Below are 18,353 nucleotides of genomic sequence, written 5' to 3'. Positions count from 1 at the left end.
AAGAGCAGGCCCGCACAGCCAACCCCTATGCTAGAGGAGTAGCTCGATGGGAGACCCCCATTCTCAGGATCACTACGGGCGTTAAAGTACTGCGCCACCACGAGTGCACGTCCTCTGTGGCAGGCTGTGTGTCAGCCCGTTCAGGGTGGTAAGGGTCCCACAGGGCTTGCAGGTCACCACCACGCTTGGGCTCCAGCGCAGGAACACTCTGGAAACTCCTCCGGGCACCAGCGGGGAGTCAGGGAGGTACTCACCGGGGGCCAATTCCAAGTCTTACAGGCAGAGGCGAGGGCCCGGCGTGCGCCTGTCACACACCACCGCACCCGAGACGCCCGCACTCTTCCTCCTCGCCCCTGCCCGGTCACAGGCGATCCGGAAGAGGTCGTCAACCCAGGCCTCTGTCCCACGCGGGCCGGGCGCGCGGCTTGGCTCCTGCCCCCGTGGGGCGGGGCGGGACTGCGGCGAGAGCGCCTCCGCGCGCGCCCCTGCCGGGTCCGGCCCCTGCTTGTCGCGAGCGCGCGCGGCTGGGTTAGCCCCGGCGCGAGCCCGCGGCGGTGCCTTCCCCCGGCTCGCGCTGGTTCCGCCGCCGCGCGCGCCGCCGTGCGCGCCGAAGCTGCCAGCCCGGGAGCCAATTAGCGCTCGGCCAGGCGGCTGCCACTTCCTCGTCGGCGGGGCGGTGCGCCCCGGACCGCTCCGGGGGCCACGGGGCGGGGCGGAGCGGAGCGGTGCGCGGAGCGACTCTCTGCGTCCGCGGGTCCGACAGCCGAGGGTGGGCGCGGGTCCTGGAAGGCATCCCGCTGCGAGCCAGACAGAAAGAAACTTTGGGGCCCGGCGAGTGCCGGCTGGCTGGGCGATCGGCCGGCTTTTCGTGCCTGGTCTTCACGAATAACAGCTCCAGGAAGCGAGATGTCGAAGCCGCCACCCAAACCGGTCAAACCAGGTAAGGGAGGGCTTGCCGAGTCCCCTGGCCGCTCGGGCGCCCTGCGCTTCCTCTGCCACTTAGCAGGGCAGAGCGGGCACGTATATGGCCCCGTGGTTTGCTTTCAGGGTCCGATCCACCGGGATGGGTGGCTTTGTTACGTTCGGTATCGGAAAGGGATGGTTTTAGATACCAGGAGTATTTTAAGTATTTAAAACAATATTTTTAAAGGGGAGTCTCCCTCCGTTTTGCAACATTGCCATTCGCTGCAACTTTGCGACGGGTGTGAGGGTGTGATGGCTGCGTCCCACTGAAGCTTGTCTTGAAGACAAGGCCACTAATCTCCCTTAAAAAAAATAAACCAAATATGCCTTGAAATGGTCTTTTAGCCACTTCCTCTTTTTTTTTTTTTTTTTTTTTTTTATCAGTGTGTGTCACTGTCAAGTTAAAAGTTATTGACCGTTCAGAGCGAACGGGAAGTGCGCTGCTTGCAGGGTGGGGTTGGGTGAGCGAGTCTCCTTTGGGACTTTTGAGAGGAGCAGCTTTTGAAACTGACCTCGGGATGCTGGGAAAAGCATTTAGAAAACTACTCGAGCTCGTGGCGAGAAGCAGCTAGGCTGCGGCAGAATAATCTCGGCTGTCGCGATTGGGAGGTGTCACCTTATCAGGCAACACAAGTCCTTTGCTCCAACTACCGCAGTGAATTTGGCGTGTTGAACTGGAGAGGTTGAGATGATTAAGTTCCTCAAAGCCGTTTTCTTGGTCGATTGTTCTTGTTCTTTGTGACTCTATTTAGTATTACAGTTTATGTGAAATGGAGAAATGAGAAATTAAAAGGGACTAACGAAGTTCAATGCAATGCTGTAACAAACTCTTGCTGTAACAAACAATGCTGTAACAAACCAAATTCATTTGGTAGGTCTTCACAGGAAAACTTTATAGGAAATGGAAGATGAGTTGCTCTGATAATACTCAGGTTTTTTTCTTCCAGTCTCACGTAACTTCAGAATAGCACAGGCTGAAATTTATCCATTTACACCAAATTTCAAAGTAACCATGGTTGCAGGGGGTAGCGTTTCAGTGATTAATTTTTTTCTTGTTTTTTTAAAACTTCAGTCAAGCAGTACAGTTTTCATGATTATCCAGTTTCCTTTCTTTGTCATTATATAATGGCAGTTTCAAGTCGTTTTATTTGAAAATTATGTACATACCTGCATTTATGGCATAGTTGTTCACTGAGCGCTTAAATTTTGGTGGGCTGGACCTGAAGTTGCTGGGACTTTGGTTCTGCTGTGAGCAAGGAAGAGGCATGGCTACCAGCATTGGGCTCTGTGCTGCTTTAGATGAGGAATCTCGCATGAGAAATTTGCATTTTAAGTGCTTATGTAGGAGGTGGTAGCTGTCTAAAAGCGGATGTAAATCAGGACCTGAAGTGTCCAACAAAGCAGAGTCGTTCTTTGAGAGCTAAACGAAGTGCTTTATTTTAAAGACTGTCTCTAGAAGCTGTTCATGAGATTTTTCATCTCTGTAGACATTAAGTGATATTTGTGCTACAGCCGAAGGAGCATTAACAGCCATGTGTATGTGTGCACGCGTGTGTATGTGAGTACTCATACACACACGGGTTGTGGCTTAGGGATCATATTGTTACCAGTTAGAGATACACTCTCAGGAACCATTTTTGTTGTCGGACACCACTCCTTTCTCCTTCTCAAATCAGAAAGCAAGTGGTTGAAGGTGGTTGCTGTTTACAGGGAGCTTTCACTCCACACTGATTTATAACTGAGATCCGAACTCAATTAAGGTCACTGTAGAAATCAGTTTGTTAGTTTACTATTTACAGTGAGAAATACTACTTTCAATCAGACTTGAAACTTTGTGTTACCTGGCTTAATTTCAAGCAGAACTGGCCTATTATAGTACTGGCCCACATTTTCTGTGTATCAGGCACGGATCTAATCAATTTACATGTATTAACTCATTTGCTTCTCATAACGCCATGAGGTCAGTACCATTATTGTTCCCATTGCGCAGGTGGGGAAATGAAGGCAAGACACAGAAAGGTTAACTTAACTTGCCCAAGGTCAGCAGCTGGATGGGGAGGAGGGGTGAGGATTAGAACCTAGGTAGCCTGACTCTAGAGTCTGGGCTCTTAATCGTAATTCACATACGTAGTCTTGTGTATTTTAGAGCTAGTGGACAGGAAGTGGAAAGGAAAGTGCCTCTGGTTCTCAGTAAGACTTTCTTGTCCGAAGTGCACATAAAGGTCACCGCCTTGGTTGGTGGGTCATGCTGAGCTTTACTTTCCTATTTTGCAGGCAAGCTACATGGGTAAAAATGTCTGCAGCAAGCTTGGAATTGGGGGTAGGAGGTTGCATTTAATTTTTGATTCTTGGTTTGTGTATACCCTGCATCATCTCAAATTAGAGTAAAGAATAAAGAATAAGGTAAAGAAAGCAGGATCATTATAGAGGGAGGGAAGAATAAGAGAAAACCAAAGGAAAAGAGCTTATAGACACACCTGTCCTAAAATCCTCTAGAGTTTCTGAAGAAGGGCTGTAGATTTGGTTCTCAGCTTCAAGCAAAGAGATAAAAGATCAATTACAAGATTCTTAGTGTTCATAAAATTAGAATATTTTACTTGCTCTGAGAAGAGTTATTTTAATAGCCCTGAGATCTGACATCCTCCCATGAGTTCACATAGTGTTGGAGTGGACTGAACATCTCTACGAGAAACACAGTTGGGAAATCATGGGGCAGTCACTGTAGCTTCCTGCTGAGCAAGATGTGGGCAAGTGGCATGGCTCAATTCCACAAAGAAGAGATGCTAGGCAGGGAAGACAAAGGATTTATTGGAAGATTTTAGTATCAAGAGACATTAAGTTATCCTGTGGGCTAAGGTACCTATCAAGATGATTGGCATACACCCCATAAAAATAAGCACTTTACTCTTAATACATGCAGCTAATATTTTAGGCCCTGTGCTAGACATTGGGGTTTCAAGAGAAAATCAAATAAGGTCTTGTCCGTGAAGGTTTTGATGGGGGAGGTTTGGGTGTCTACAGAAAATGTCTTAGATTGGCCTAGATCCACAACTGGATGTCTGATCTTACCGATTATGTTTTAAAAAAGTCTTGTAATTAAAAATAAAAGCCATATTTATTTAAAATAGAAAATTTAGGAAATGCAGTACAGAAAAACAATAAATAAAAATATAAAGCTCATCCCTACTTATTATCTAGTGATAACCACTATTTTCTCTCATTTTATTCTTTTTTTTCAAACCAATTTCATTTAAAAAAGAAAATACAAGCAATTATCCTTAGAATTGTGTCTCACTTTCAGTTGTAAGTGTCTCGCTGTTGGCTGGTATATGTTTCCTACAGTCTTTATATAGTATTGCCTATGCTCTGCTTAAAAAATCAGGTCTGTCACATTTAGACCTTTCCTTGCTGACTGATTTTTTTTCTGGAGGATCACTTTTGGCCATTCAATGTCTGCCTTTGAAAACTCTCCCCTCCAGTTGCTGGATATACCACCATGGTCCATACTCAGTCGCTAAAATGTGCCACAATGTCATGGTCTTAAGTGACCCTCTTTTCCTTTTTCTGAACCATCACAGCCTTTCAGCCACCCTGTGAAACCTTGCAGTTCAATTAGGTTTGAACCCACCTTATCAGACAACTTGTATTCTCACAAAGACTTTATAAAAAGGTATCTTATTCTAAGACTTGATGTAAAGATGGGCCAAAGGATATTGAATGAGATTTAGACTAGAATCATCTATCTCATTCTAAGCACATTTAATAACCCTACGCTATAGCTAGAAAACTGATGTCTGACCTTGACCAATTCTTTTAAATGGCTTATTGATTTTGGTGCTGGAAGTAAAGTGGCATAAATATTTCATGTGTCTTGTGAAAATAAATTCATGGGACTTTGAAGAAGCAAATGTCAGTGTTTTGGGTTCTTTTGCATTCACAGTAAAAACATCATAAACTTCAAAGATGTCAGACATATGCTGCTTATTTAACCCCTTTGAGAGGAGAAAGGTCTTCTAAAATGAACTGAACTTTTGTGTAATTTTCCCTCTCTGAATAAATGAATTAAAGGTGAGAGTATGGGGTTGGCTTGAAAATATGCATGTGAATAGTTTTCCTTCCTAAACTTGATGCTCCATTTATACCTGACAGTAGAATAAAGGTTGAGAAGCATCTTGAAAATTCCAGAATGGTGATGATGGTGATTATAGTAATAGGTAACTTTTATTTGGCCCTTAGTGTCAGGCAATGTACCAAGCATTTTATATGCTCTATCTCATTTAATTATTCTAACTGCCCTGTGAAGTGGATCCTAATATCCCCATTTAATGGATGAAGTAGGACTTAGTAAGGTTAAGTAAACTACTTATGATCTCAAAGCTAGGAAGTGGTTGGTTTGACCTGGGAATAGAATACAAGCCTGAGTTGGAGTCTGTGCATTTTGGGCAGAGAAACCTGTGAAAAATTTAATAGGTTGGACTGGCTTTTGTTGGGCAGCTACCTTTATTAACTTATGCGGTTGTATTATTTGTATTTGCTTTGTGTAACTCCCTTCTTTCGATGGATTTGTATTAGACTATTAGACCTTTTTTTGAGTAGAATAGTCTTCTATTCTTTGTAGCTGCACAGCAATTAAACTTTTTAATTCATGACAGATACATAAAGAGTCTTGATACTTAATGAAGTCTTTGTCTGGAAGGAGGTAGACAAAGATACCTGGTAGCTTCCATATAAAGTAGCAAAGGCTGGAGGCAGTGTCCTTCAGCACTACATCTGGAAATAGTGGGGTCCCCTTCCTCTTGTGTTTCAGCATTCTCATGGCTTGAGTTCAGTGTAACTAGCGTGGTGAACTTTTCTGACATGCCTCCTTAAGGCAGGAGGAAAAAAAACTTTCCTCTACCCTCTTAAGTTCTGTTTCTAGGTCCTGTGAATTAAAATGACAAAAATCCAGATTAATAGGAGAAAAAGACATGCAAATTTAATTGATGTTTTAAATTTTACCTGCAAAGGGGCTACACATAAGTGAAAAAACCCAAATAAGTGGTTACACATGGAAGCTGCTAACAGAGGGCTTTACATTGTGAAGTGACTAGACAAAGGAAGGGGGCTTTGGGGTTTCTAGTAAGCTGTGGGAAGGTAAATATATGGGGAAATTGATAGAAGATAAGGGTTATGTTAGTAAGGTTTGTTTGTGCAGACTCATCTAGGTGCCATTTTGCTCTCTGGTGATACGGGTTGTTCTCCTTTCTTGTATGGGGGCAGAACACCTTCACAAGGGGAATTTATACACTGCTTTTAAGCACATAGAAGGAGGGCAGAGAATTCTTCCTGTGTCTGCTTTTTCTCAGTTGCCTTCCACTCAAAATAATCCTTAGGACAAGGTGGCATATTTTTGGGTGGTGTATTCTGATCCCCTTCACCTCATACCTTATTTCCACTGAAAACCATCACCAAAGTTGTCCTCTATTGCTTAATGCCCATGGGGAGGAGCAGGGGCAGATGTGGAAATAACATTCAGTGGGCTATGTGACCTAAGATTCTCTATCAGTTTGTTGCTCATACTTCAATAAAGCTGGGGGAAAAAAGATGATGAAACAAAGGAGTTTGGGAAGAAAATAAAGATATCTTGGTTCTTTTGAACAAGTGCATGGTGTTCTATTGTACTTATTTAACCAGACCCACATTAATGCACATTTAAAATGTTTTCACTCTTCTATTTTTAAGAAGTACTGTTACAGTAGCCTTGCCACTTGTATAAGTCCTGGTAGTGGGATTGTTACATCAGAGGGTATGTGCATTGATTGTCATTTTCGAAGACATTTCCAAAATGCTCCCCAGAGAGGTTATACCAGTTTGCCTTTCTACCAAGGAGGTGTGAGCATGCCTTAAACAGAAAAATTACAATGCACATGACAGGAGATATTGTCAAAGTGTGTTCAGAGAGCTAGGGAGTTCAAGGCAAGGCGCTTGAGGAAGCTGAAAAGGTGTCACAGAAGAGAGGACACTGAAGCAGGGACTTGAGTGCAGTTTAAGAGTTTGCTAGGCAGAAAAAGGGAAGTTTTAGCAAAAATGGGACAACTTAGTGAGTCTTCCCGTCCACATTCGCCTGACCTCATGGGGTTGAGCTCCTCTCAGAGAAGCCAGGGAGACTTGATGTGCACACATGGAACTGTGAACTGGGGAAATTTGTTCCAAATTCAAGAGAAAGCCATTTGCCTGGCATTAACAGTTTGTGGAAAACAGCACCACTCCACACAGAAAGCTAGAATTTATATGTCCGCATGTCAGCCCTGTACATATCTGCTTGTCTGTCAGAGTGCTAACAGTAGCTGTGGGTGTTTAGTTTGCGGCCATGGGTTAAAGAGGGTCACAGCTTCAAGTCATTTAAACAAGTCATTGGTGCACTGCTGTGGCCATCTCCTTATTAATTCTTGCCAGTCATTTCCCACTTGATGTTTGGGCATCTGTAGACGTTTTAGAAACTCAGAAGGCAAAGTCCTCAACTTACTGTTGGGGTAGGATTTGGCAGAGAGTTTTGTGTTTGTGCATTTTGATTAGCAGGGGATTTTCAAACTCAATAGCATCCCTTAGAATCTGACAAATTACTTTGGCTTGGTATTCTTGAGACCAAAGAATGCTCTCAAAGTGTTTTTTTCCTCGTCTCCTGTTCTGGATTCCCAGGGAGTCTGAAAGCAGTTTGAGTTCAAATTAAGGAAGACTCTTAGGGATCAGTGCAGCTTATCCTTCTGCTAGAGGGTCTGCCTCAGATCCTTCCAAGGATCTGAAAGACTTTAGAGTCTTTCTGGCAGCCCTACCCTCCAGGAGTTTCCAAGAAACACAAGGGTTCTCTTTCAGGATTCCTTCCTCCAGGAGGAAACACTCAAATCAGTTCATGTGCATGAGACAAAGCATTGACTTCCAGCTAGGAGAGTATTCTGGAGTGGCTGTGCCTTCTAGGAACCTCCTGACCCACTCCATACCTGGGGGAGTACGCCTCCAAATTGTAGCTGTCTGAGCATGGTGGGGGCAGCTAGGCTGGGAGAAGCGCCTCTAGCCCTTTGGCACATTGGGCAGGTATCTCAGACTCCAGATTTGGAAGATTCCACAGTCTAATATTTCTTTGCTTGAAAACCATACTCTTATGACTGTCTCTAAAATGTTACCCACCCAGGTTTACAGGGTTTGCTGAGTGCCTTTTGGGCTGGTTGTTTGATGAATCAGTGGCTCTGGGAGGATCTAAACTGAAGTTATGCTCACTAGTTTTTCAGGCAAGGAAATTGAGGGTATGTATCACATCAGAAACCCTCCCTCCAAGGTCGTTTTCTGAGTGGTGTGCTGTCTTGCCAATGGGTTTCAGCCCCAGGCAAGTTCACTATGGATTCAATGTGACCAAAGAAATGACAGTAGAATGTTCTTAGGGTGAAAGGGTTTATACCCAATTTTCCTCCCATGGTGGCAGGTCAATCACCAAAATCCCATTCACTCAGAGCGAGTCTGCATGCAGTGAGCCAGTCTCTACCTCTGGGCCTCTCTGTCCCCGCAGCCGTCTCAGCCTCTGTCCTCAGCACTGCCACAACTCCAGTCTTGTCTCTGCTCTCTTGCAGCGGTGCCACTGTGTTGCCCAGAGCACTGGGAGGAGCTCTTTGTCTAGAGACAGTAACGACATATTGCCCACACATGTGTAGTGAGCTGACCGACCAGGGCTTGTGAGAATTCTGGCCATAGGAACCTTCACTTTATCCACACTGATGTACTATGACATTGAGATTGGTGTGGTCTGTGTCTCCTCTTCAGTGGATTTCCCCTTGGGTGCACTTCCTTCTTAAGGCCTAACTTTTGACAGACCTGAATGCCATGGACAGTTGTTTGAGCTCTGATTATGGCATATCAAGGGACAGGGCCACATGCCCAGAAAACCTTACAATAGCATCTTGCTTAGGACTGTTCCAGTTTTCCTCACTGACATCACCTGGAACTTGGTTTTTCCCTACTCTTTATTCCACAGGGCTCAGGGAATGAACTCATTTACATCTGATAAACAAACTCACCTGCAATGTTCAACCATCCAGTGATTCATGGAAATCCCCTTCCCAAAGCTCTTGTATTAAAAGATAAAATAAACTACAAACAAGATTCCTGAAAGGAATTCCCTTTTCAAGTGAACCACTCTTTAATGAAAGGATGTTAGGTATAAAGATGGGCTAATAGGGTAGGTATCACAGAGCCAAGCTGTGGTTCGGAGGAAGGGGAGGCAGAATATAGTAATGGAAAATGGACATTAGCTTTGGGATGAAGTTATGGCTCCAATTTTTCTAATTTACTTGCTAAGTCACCTTGATAAGTAAGTCCCTAGACCACTCTGGCCTCAGTTTCTTCATTTGATTCTAGATCTGGTTCTAAATCTTTATTTCCTTAGATTGGCTTTTCAAATACTTCCCCAAATTTCTACATAACTTCATCCTTTGCTTCTTATTGAGCCCTGAGACATTCTCAGTGATCCACTTCTCATCTTCCTGCTATTCCCAATGCTCAGCACTGTGGGAATGCAACCATGTGGAGGAATTAAATAGTCCCAGGGCTTTTTGTAAGTCCAGATTTCCATGAGAAATGGAGAGAGAAGAAAGGATGGGAAGAGGGTTAGGGTGGGGACATAATATATTCTTAATTAAGTCTGATCTGGTTTCACTTAGACTCTGGCTACACAGGCCAGTGGAGTTTTGTTTTTGTTTCTTTTGTTTTGTTTTTGCAGCTGTCCAGAGGAAGACACCATTGGGGTGGCCCTGCAGAAATGTGTCTGGGCTCTACACGCATGGATTCCAATAAGACCCTTGCAAAATGTGGTCGGTCCTGAATCACCAGTGAGACACTGAGGACTTTTAAAATGTATTTGGAAAATGTATAAAGTGAATTTAACTCACTAATATTAACTCTATAGATCTAAAATCTAAAAACATATCTTTAGTTAATTTTTAATAATTAACTCTGTGCAAATATTGGTCAGAATCCTCCTTTTTCCCATCTTGCTTTTTTCTGTCTTTTTTTGGAGGTGACAGTTTTAAGCCATGGATTCAAGTTTGGACCTTGCTTTATGGAAATTTTCACATTTCATTCCAGGAAGGAGTGCCTCTCTCTGGAAGAAGGGTGATGATTCTTCTGAGAGTGCTTCTCAGCCCACCCATTACTCTGTCAGTTATGTGGGTCTCACACAAGAAGGCAAAAGCCTCTTTAAAAAAAGAACATTTATGTACTTACAGGGATTCTGATATAATGAAAAATTTAAGAGCATTGAATTGTACTGATAGGAGTAAGTTTTGTTGCTCTAATTTTAGAACTCAAAATTCTGTTGGTGGTTTAAAATTATTACAGTGCTCTTAAGTATTCATTTCCCACTAAATATCTTGAGAACATAGGTAAAGAACTGAAATTGGTTAGGACAGATGATGAGAGAAGGTGGGTTACTTCTACAGCTAGACAGTTGGGTGCTGAAGGAGGGCAAATTCCTAGTAATTATTATGGAAGCCTGAAATTTAGGCAGCTTCCTCACGTTGGTGGAAAGCCCTAAAGAGCACTTCTGTCTTGTGGGCAGAGAGGTTATTTTCACTGTCATCCCATCCACATGGTAAATGGCAAATAGTTTTGCAGGCTCAAGGGCTTAGGAGTGGGAACCAAGGCACTCCTAAAAGTTTAAGGGCAAATTCCAATGTCCCAATCCCCTGCCTTCCTCCCACGCATGACCCCATGTTCATAAAAGGACAAATGATCATTTGGGTGTCTGTGAATTAGAAATGGTTAAGAAGAAAGTCCACAAGCAACTTGCAACCACAGGAGTCGGTATGAAAGGTACCTTGGGCCTTGGAGTGTCTGACGTTAGTCACTGAATGACCCTCAAGAGTGTTATCGCAGCTCTTGTGAGTCCTTGAGAGGAAGGGAGATTTTTGTAACAATGGTCCTGTAATTACCCTATTTTAATTACAACCCCAGAAAACCTTAGTTTTTCCTTTGTCTGGCCTTATCCTTCATTCTTTAGTGGAAATACTAAGGACTCAATTCTCTTGGGCCCCTCTTCCTCCCAATATCTGATCTGGTTTGGGGAAATACCTGAACATTTCTTTGGGTTAAGATCCTCCCGCCGGCCTTTTCTGGGTCGCTTGGACTCCTTGGGTCTTTGTAAACTCTCCAGACTTCTGTCTAGCACCTCCTTTCCATAAACAATCTTGACTTTCAGGACCAGGCAAGTTGGGAGAAATAACTCATCAGCTGGGGTACCCCTGGCCTGGGCTGAGCCTGCAGTGAGATGCCAGGGCTTGCCCTGCAATGGCCAGCGGGTGTAGCTCCCACCAGAGGTGTCAGGTCTAACATTTTCAGGACCACCAGGCGAAGCTCAGGATGCTTTCATGATAGTAATGGACCCTTAGGACTTAGTAAACCTTTTGAAAAAGCACTGTTGTGTGACTTGAGAGAGGATGCAATTAGGGAAATAATTCCCACTTTAAAGGCTGTTTTAGTGAATAGGTGATCTTGGAAGAATTGAATGTCTTAGACATCTTGTTGGTTTTCTATGAATGAGCTCTCTGAACCTGTTACTGGTGGAATGGGTCGTGTTTCCTTGATTCTTGTCTTCTTGAAGGAAAGAATTCGGTTGAGAGACCAGATAGCAAGAAAAAGCAGCAAACAATTATTGGGTTAAAGTGAAAAGTACAGTCTTGAGACAGGAGAGCAGCTGTCTAGGAACCAGAAGCAGCCCCGCTATTAGGTTAGGTTGGGTTTTATTTGTTCATAAGATGATAGGAAGTCCTGCCCTGCACATTATGTCGTTTGATTGACAGCTCCAGGTTATATAACCTTTTCCTCAGTGCACAGGCACTTTATCCCTAAGTACCTAAGTGAAGCTCACAGGGGGCCAAAATGGCAATGCTAATTAGATTTAGATGTTATTTTAATGAGGTGGGGTTACTTTTGGACAAGGTCATTGGTCTTGCACATGCCCTATTATCAGGGAAACCCCAGTGGTCCTGGGCCTCTAGACAATCTAGGTGTCCTTCACTGTCTGGACCTCTGATAAGCTAGTGTCATTAACTATGGAACTGGGAACTAAGGAAGGCTGAGGGGTTGGCCAGGGAGGAGTCTTCCTTGGTGATGGGCTGTTCCCTTTCTTGAACTGCTTATATCTAACTAACTGCCTATTCTAACAAACCCACTTTCCTGTTTTTGGTTGTATTATAGTTTTGGATGTGGACTTTTGCAGAAATTCTTGTATGTGCTACATAAGAAAACTTGAGTTCTTTTGTTTTCTGAACTAGGAGGGGCTCAGTTTCAAAATTATTGCTTATTCTTTGCTCTCTAATTTTTCCTGTTGTGTTTGATAATAAGTCTCATACGTCCAGAGTCTGTATTATTATGAGTGTAACTGGGGGGAAAGCATGTTCCCAGCGCATGGCAAATAAACCTGTGAGGCCAAAATCTGTAAAGGGGAAAATGCCTTTATTTGAAGATCTCTCTCTCTGGCCGCTGCTCTCACTCACCCCTTTTTCTCCCATTTCTCTTGGGTCCTGACATGCTCTCGCCTCTCCACCCGCCACTTGTAAACACCTATTGATAGGGAGATGGGACTAAGGCCAGGTGAGAGATTCTGGAAATATTGTGATTTTACCCACAGACCACTCCTCCGGAAATCTCGCCTCACACTCTGCTTGCTCCCCATCTTTTGCAGTGGCCCCTGTGCAAGAAAGTTGGAGCACTATAACCAGCAGAAATACAGGTAGCAATAAAATCATGATAATCCTCAAGCCCAAGGATCTAGTCAGGTTCAAAGTCCTACACAGTTTAAGTCCATTCCACGGGAGGCCAGCAGCTGAACTGGTAAGGAGCTCCATGCATACCCAGTAAGCAGCAGCTACACCCAGGGGGCAGGTTCAAGCAACAAAGACTGTAGACAAAAACCAGCACAGGCAACTCTTGTCTATCAGGTAGGATGCATGCAAGGGAGTGGTCCTATAACAGGACAGTGGCAGGAATGGGGTAGATGTAGTGCTACTGGAAACGTAGGCACTGGCCACAGTAATAAGACACAACCTCCCCACAAAGTGCTTTTACCATTTGGATACAGTACTGTAACCTTTGTGGGCTGCTCTCCTGTTACTCCAGGAACACACAGGAGACCAGCTTTCAGGCTTTGTCCCCAGGGTGCCAAAAGGGCCATCCACTGCTTGTCCATTGGTCGAAATGTCCAGGCCCATGTAGTCTCCAGGGTGCTGTGGGACTCAGTCACATAATGCATTCCTGGCAGGCAGAGGCAGGCCTCACTGACAGACTATAGCCCACACTCTCTTCTGCCCTGGACCAAGTCGTCTGCTCCATCATTCCCAGGGGATGCCAAGGCAAATGGTCAAGAAGTTGCTGCTAGAGGTCCCAGTTACACAGACACCTAGTCTGTCCATTTTGCAATGGTGGAAGTAACTGCAAATGTTTTATTCCAGCCCCACCTGATGCGTTTGTGTGCCAAGGAGCACAAGGGCATCAGAATTTGTGCCAAGTGTGGGATAAACTCTCTCCAGTAGCCTACAAGGCCCAAAACTTCTTGGCAGTAATGCCACAGTTATCTGTAAGAGAATCAGAGGTGAGCATAGCATCTCATACAATGTTAGACTTCCCTATTCTCAATGAGATTCAGGCTTAATTACACTCTGACAGCCCCACCCCTGTATAGCAGTGGGGTCAGGTGGGGGTCCATGATACCACTAAACTCACAATAAATCAAGGAGCATCTAGCTCCTGCGTCCACTAAAACCAAGATACACTAAACATTCACTGAGGACTAATCATTTACTCAACATGGGGCCTCTGTTGCAAGAGGCCAGTCAGCCCTCCAAGGTAGGTGCCTTGATCCTTCCCTCAGTCAAACCGTAAGTCCCATCTATCCTCCAGCAAGGGTCCAGGCAGGTTCTGTATGATCCCCCTACACTCCCCCCAGGAAGTCCTGCAGGCACACAGGCCAGATATGGGGCTTCACCTCCAGCTTCTGTGTCCTGGACCTCAGTGGCTGGAACCACTGCTCTGGCTTTAATTGGTGCCACAGTTCTAACAATTATTTTGGGATGCCCATCAAGTTTTTCCTTTCACTGTCCCCACCTTTATCAAATCAAGTCACATCTGGGTCCTTGAGACTTTCATGGGGCCCTTTGCACCTCTCCTTTCAGTCATAGACTACTTCCTTCTGTGTTCTTGTTATTTCAACCTCCCCCAGATCTGCTAAAGTACGATGAGTGGCCTCACTTGTGGGTTTCTCTGTGTGGATGGCAAGAATAGTCACTAGGGACCCAAAGAGAGATGGGGGAGCTGTGTGGAGCACCAGATTTCTCATTCCTACAGTGAACAGCTCCTCATCAGAGCCCTGGGGTCCATATAATAGATGAATATTTTTCATGCCCAACCTCTGTAACACCTGCTGGAGCTCTGCATGTGTTTTCCAGCTAGTGGATAAATATGGTAAATCACCCTGATTAGGCCAAACTGCTCTGAGGGCTGCTGTCAGCCAATCCAGAAGCACCCCATTCCCTGAGGTATGATGGGCACTTTGCAACCACTGCCAGAGGAATAGGTAAGTTGTCTGGGAAGCCAGTCTACCCATTTTGGAACCTGACAGAACAATGCTCTGTACCCCCATATCCCAAAGACACAAAAGCCAGGTAGGCAGAGGTTCTGACAGCTTCTATATAAACCCGATGCTCAAATCCACCAGCTCATCCTGGGTATGCGGGAAAGTATGGAGTGCTTTACAACCTGGGGAGGGGGCGGCTTCTCCCCCTGAGGAGCCCACAGTTGTTGTGTTTTTATTTTAATAACAACTGGGTGGGCTTTTAATACGGGAGGGGCTGGTGCCTTGGGTGGTGTCCTCAGCAACAGTTCTGCCCTTGGCTCCATTCCCTCATCCTCCCTGATGTCTCCTCTACCATCTCAGGGGCTGAAGGCACCGCTCTTTGCTACCCCCTCCCTCACGTTCTCCTGCAACATAGCTTCTCCTGCCAGTACCTCCTCCCTCTCCGCTAGCGTGTCTTTCAACAGCGCCACCTCAGTTCTCAGTAACTGCCTCTCTTTCTTAAGCGTATCCCCTGGCTCATTGCCCAGCTCATCCCAAGCGACACCGAAGTGCATCTCTCTCCTGGGTAACCCTTTTCAATGTCTCCAGAAACAACCACCCCACAATTCCTGCTGCCACACAACCACTCAGGGCCCCTAAGCAGTCCCCTATCTCATGGAGGGCTAATTCCATGACTTCTGGTATCTCCACCCTTCCCCAGTTCTGAGGAGGGGCCCACTCATCTAGGAGGCACTTTACCCTAGACCAGTTCCCCACTAGGGGCTCCCAGACTGGAAGCCCCATGGATGGGATGTTCCCGGGTGAAGCCACACCAGCCACTGGGGGGTCCCCACCATCCCTAGGAGCAGCCTGCCCAAGCATTGCACCCATGAAGACGAATTTCAGGTTCAGAGGTCCTGCCAACTACCGGTAGGTGTAACTCCGAGGGGAAAGCGTGTTCCCACCTCGGGGCAAGTAAACCTGCAAACCTGAAATCAGTCAAGGGGGAAAATAATCTTTATTTGAAGGCCTGGCTCTATTCATCCCTTTCCCTGGCCACTGCTCTCGCTTGTCTGTTTCTCTCCTGTCCTGGCAGCACTCGCGTCCCACCCGCCCCTTGTAAACACCTATTAATACGGAGATGGACTAAGGCCAGGGGAGAGAGTCTGGAAATATTGCCATTTTCCCCACAGAGCACTACTATTAACTAAATAGTAAAATGCCTTCAGCTACCCATATGGCCCCTATGTGTCCATCAGATAAACTTGGAGTGAGCATCTTGCTTAAGCTCAGTTCTATCTCTAGAGAGTCTCTTTTTTCTTCTTAGATACAATGCATATCTTTATTCCTATATCAGATTTTAAGGGGTTCTGCTTTACATAAAGGAGATGTTTTTATCATCATGTTGTCTTGCTAGCATGTGATTTTATAGAGGGCTAGCACCAAGGTCATTTTTTTGTTATTGTTACAAATTTTAATTTCCTAAACATTGCAGTTGTAATTTTCCAAGGAATTGGACCTTCATGAACTCTGATGTTTAAGCTTGTTTATTTATCGTTTGCTCAAATTTTAAAAATTCTTTTGAAAAAAAAATTTCCAAAGCTTTTCATATATTTGGAGAGCATTTTATTGTTGCCAAGAGATGTAGATATCTGTGAGGGGGGCAGGTGGCCAGTAGGAGAGAAAGAGAGAGAACAGAACAAAACAAGAATCATAAATATGATAATCACTCAAAGTAAGTATTTCTTGCAAACTCTGTTTTAGTTTTATGAGAGTGTGTGTGTATGTATGTGTGTGTGTGTGTTTACTGGGTTCTGATGTGCAATATGTTTCTTAATGTGGGTCTCAGAAGAGTGTGAGCACCTGCAAGCCTATCTGTGCTCCTGTCCCCAGCCTAATCTCCCACCATTTCTCCTGCCAGGCTTCAGGCACTTTGATCTACTTGACATTCCTAGACCAGCCTTCTTGGCCTTTAGTGCCTCTGTCTACAAACTACTCTGTAATAATACCCTGCTCCCACCCCTCTTTTTGCATTGGTAACTTGTGGTGTCTTTCCAAAAGCAAAGTAGATGCCACCTCCTGTACAGCCTTCCCTGACCTAGGAGTCTCCCCACTGGCTGTGCTGCTTACCTGTTTCCTGTATCCTCACCTTTGTGACCATACACCGTATTGCAGTTGGTTCTCTCTCTGCCAAATTTTTTTTGGTGGCGAGACTGGGGAGGCAGAGGACAAAAGAGGACTCATAATAAAAGGTATTCTGCTGCTTAAGGACAAATATCTTTTAAAGTTGTCCTTCCATAGGGCATTAAAAACATGTTTTTCTGGTTATATAAAGAATTCCTATTCTTTGTAGACGATTTAGAAAATAAAGGAGAAAATAAACATGACTCATAGTTCTACCATGGAAAGGTAACTGTTAACATTAGATGTTTCCTTCCAGTGTTTCTTTGTTTTACATAGCTAATTATATATGTGATGTTATCTCCAGCCCTTTTTACATTACAGTAAAACATAAGCAATCCCCAAAAAGCTAATTTTCAAAGGTTTTGATAAACATTTTTTTTATTATTGTGGTACCCTGTATTCCAGTATATTATACATTTATGTGTTCTGCATTCTTGTTTTTTGTAGCTCTACATTCATAGCTGTTATGGACTGGATGTGTATATCCTCCCTCCCCCCACAAATTCATATGTGAGACCCTAAACCCCCCAGTGTGATGGTATTTGGAGATGGGGCCCTGGGAAGTAATTAGGGTTAGATGGGGTCATTAGGATGAGGCCCACCTGATGGGATTAGTGGCTGTACCAGAAGAGGGAGGGTGATCTTGCTGTGTGCACGCACCTAGGAAAGGCCGTGTGAGCACACAGTGAGAAGGGGGCCATCTGCGTGCCAGGGGGACTTCTCACTAGAAACCACATTGGCTGGTGCCTTGATTTTGGACTTCCCAGCTTCCAGAACTGTGAGAAATAATTGTCTTGTTTAACCCATGCGGTCTCTAGCATTTTGTTCCGGCAGCCTGAGCTGACTAAAGACAATAGTTATAGGGTTCAGAAATGACAACTTAAACTTCACATTTAATTCCTTAATAGCCAGTAAGAGAATACTAAATGTTATGCTTTGCTTAATGAAGACATTAAGATTTCTCTGCTGGGGAATTGTAAATGATAAAATATCCTTCTGCTTAGGAATAGGATTTTGGTAAGACTGTCTTGCCAGGAAGGATAAAGACACAATGATTAAGCCCTCAAATAAGGTAAAATGTATAATAATTAAATAATACCTAACACGGGCAAACAAAACGCTTCAGGTACTGCACTCAATACTTTATGTATATTGATTCGTTTAGTCTCATTTAATCCTAGCATGCCAGCGTTAATAGCTCAGATTTCTTTCAACTGTATCCAGAATGTTCAGGAGCCAGCTGGCCAGGGTTTAAACCCCATTTCTACCCCTTAGATATGCAGACCTGGACTACTTACTTACCCTTTCTAACCTCAGTTTTCTCAGCTGCAAAATGGGTTTAAGAAGGTATTTACATCCCAGGATTGTTCTGAAGATTAATGAGTTGCTGCCAAGTCAGCACTTTGCATGGTATCCCATAAACATGAGTTTAAATGAGTAATTCCATTTTGGATTAGAGATTGTAGCATTAGATAATTTTCTCTCTCAACCCTAGATGTGTAGACTCTCTTGCCCAACCAGTCATTTCTTACAGGAAGAGACTGAGACCCAGACAGCTCATGGGTCAGTGAGAGACAGACAGAACCCTTCCTATTATGGCATAATGTTCCTTTGGTCTCACTGTTAACTTAAG

At 44.5% G+C, this 18,353-nt stretch overlaps 2 protein-coding genes across 5 annotated transcripts in view; one reads left to right on the top strand and one right to left on the bottom strand.

Moving 5' to 3' along the window:
• NMRK1 (nicotinamide riboside kinase 1) overlaps nucleotides 1-677 on the bottom strand; it is a 38,312-nt gene extending 37,635 nt beyond the window's left edge. For all 4 annotated transcript variants that reach the window (XR_008996502.1, XR_005026380.2, XM_036893426.2 and 1 more), the window contains exon 1: nucleotides 255-677. The gene's annotated coding sequence lies outside the window, so the exon portion shown is untranslated. The remainder of the gene's footprint in view (nucleotides 1-254) is intronic.
• OSTF1 (osteoclast stimulating factor 1) overlaps nucleotides 674-18,353 on the top strand; it is a 49,073-nt gene continuing 31,393 nt past the window's right edge. The window contains exon 1 of the mRNA XM_036893425.2: nucleotides 674-940. Coding sequence (XP_036749320.1) covers nucleotides 907-940 — 34 coding nt within the window. The 5' untranslated portion in view covers nucleotides 674-906. The remainder of the gene's footprint in view (nucleotides 941-18,353) is intronic.

Source organism: Manis pentadactyla, chromosome 3 (genome assembly GCF_030020395.1).
Source record: "Manis pentadactyla isolate mManPen7 chromosome 3, mManPen7.hap1, whole genome shotgun sequence".
Classification (NCBI taxonomy): Eukaryota; Metazoa; Chordata; class Mammalia; order Pholidota; family Manidae; genus Manis; species Manis pentadactyla.
This window is presented reverse-complemented; position numbering and strand designations above follow the sequence as displayed.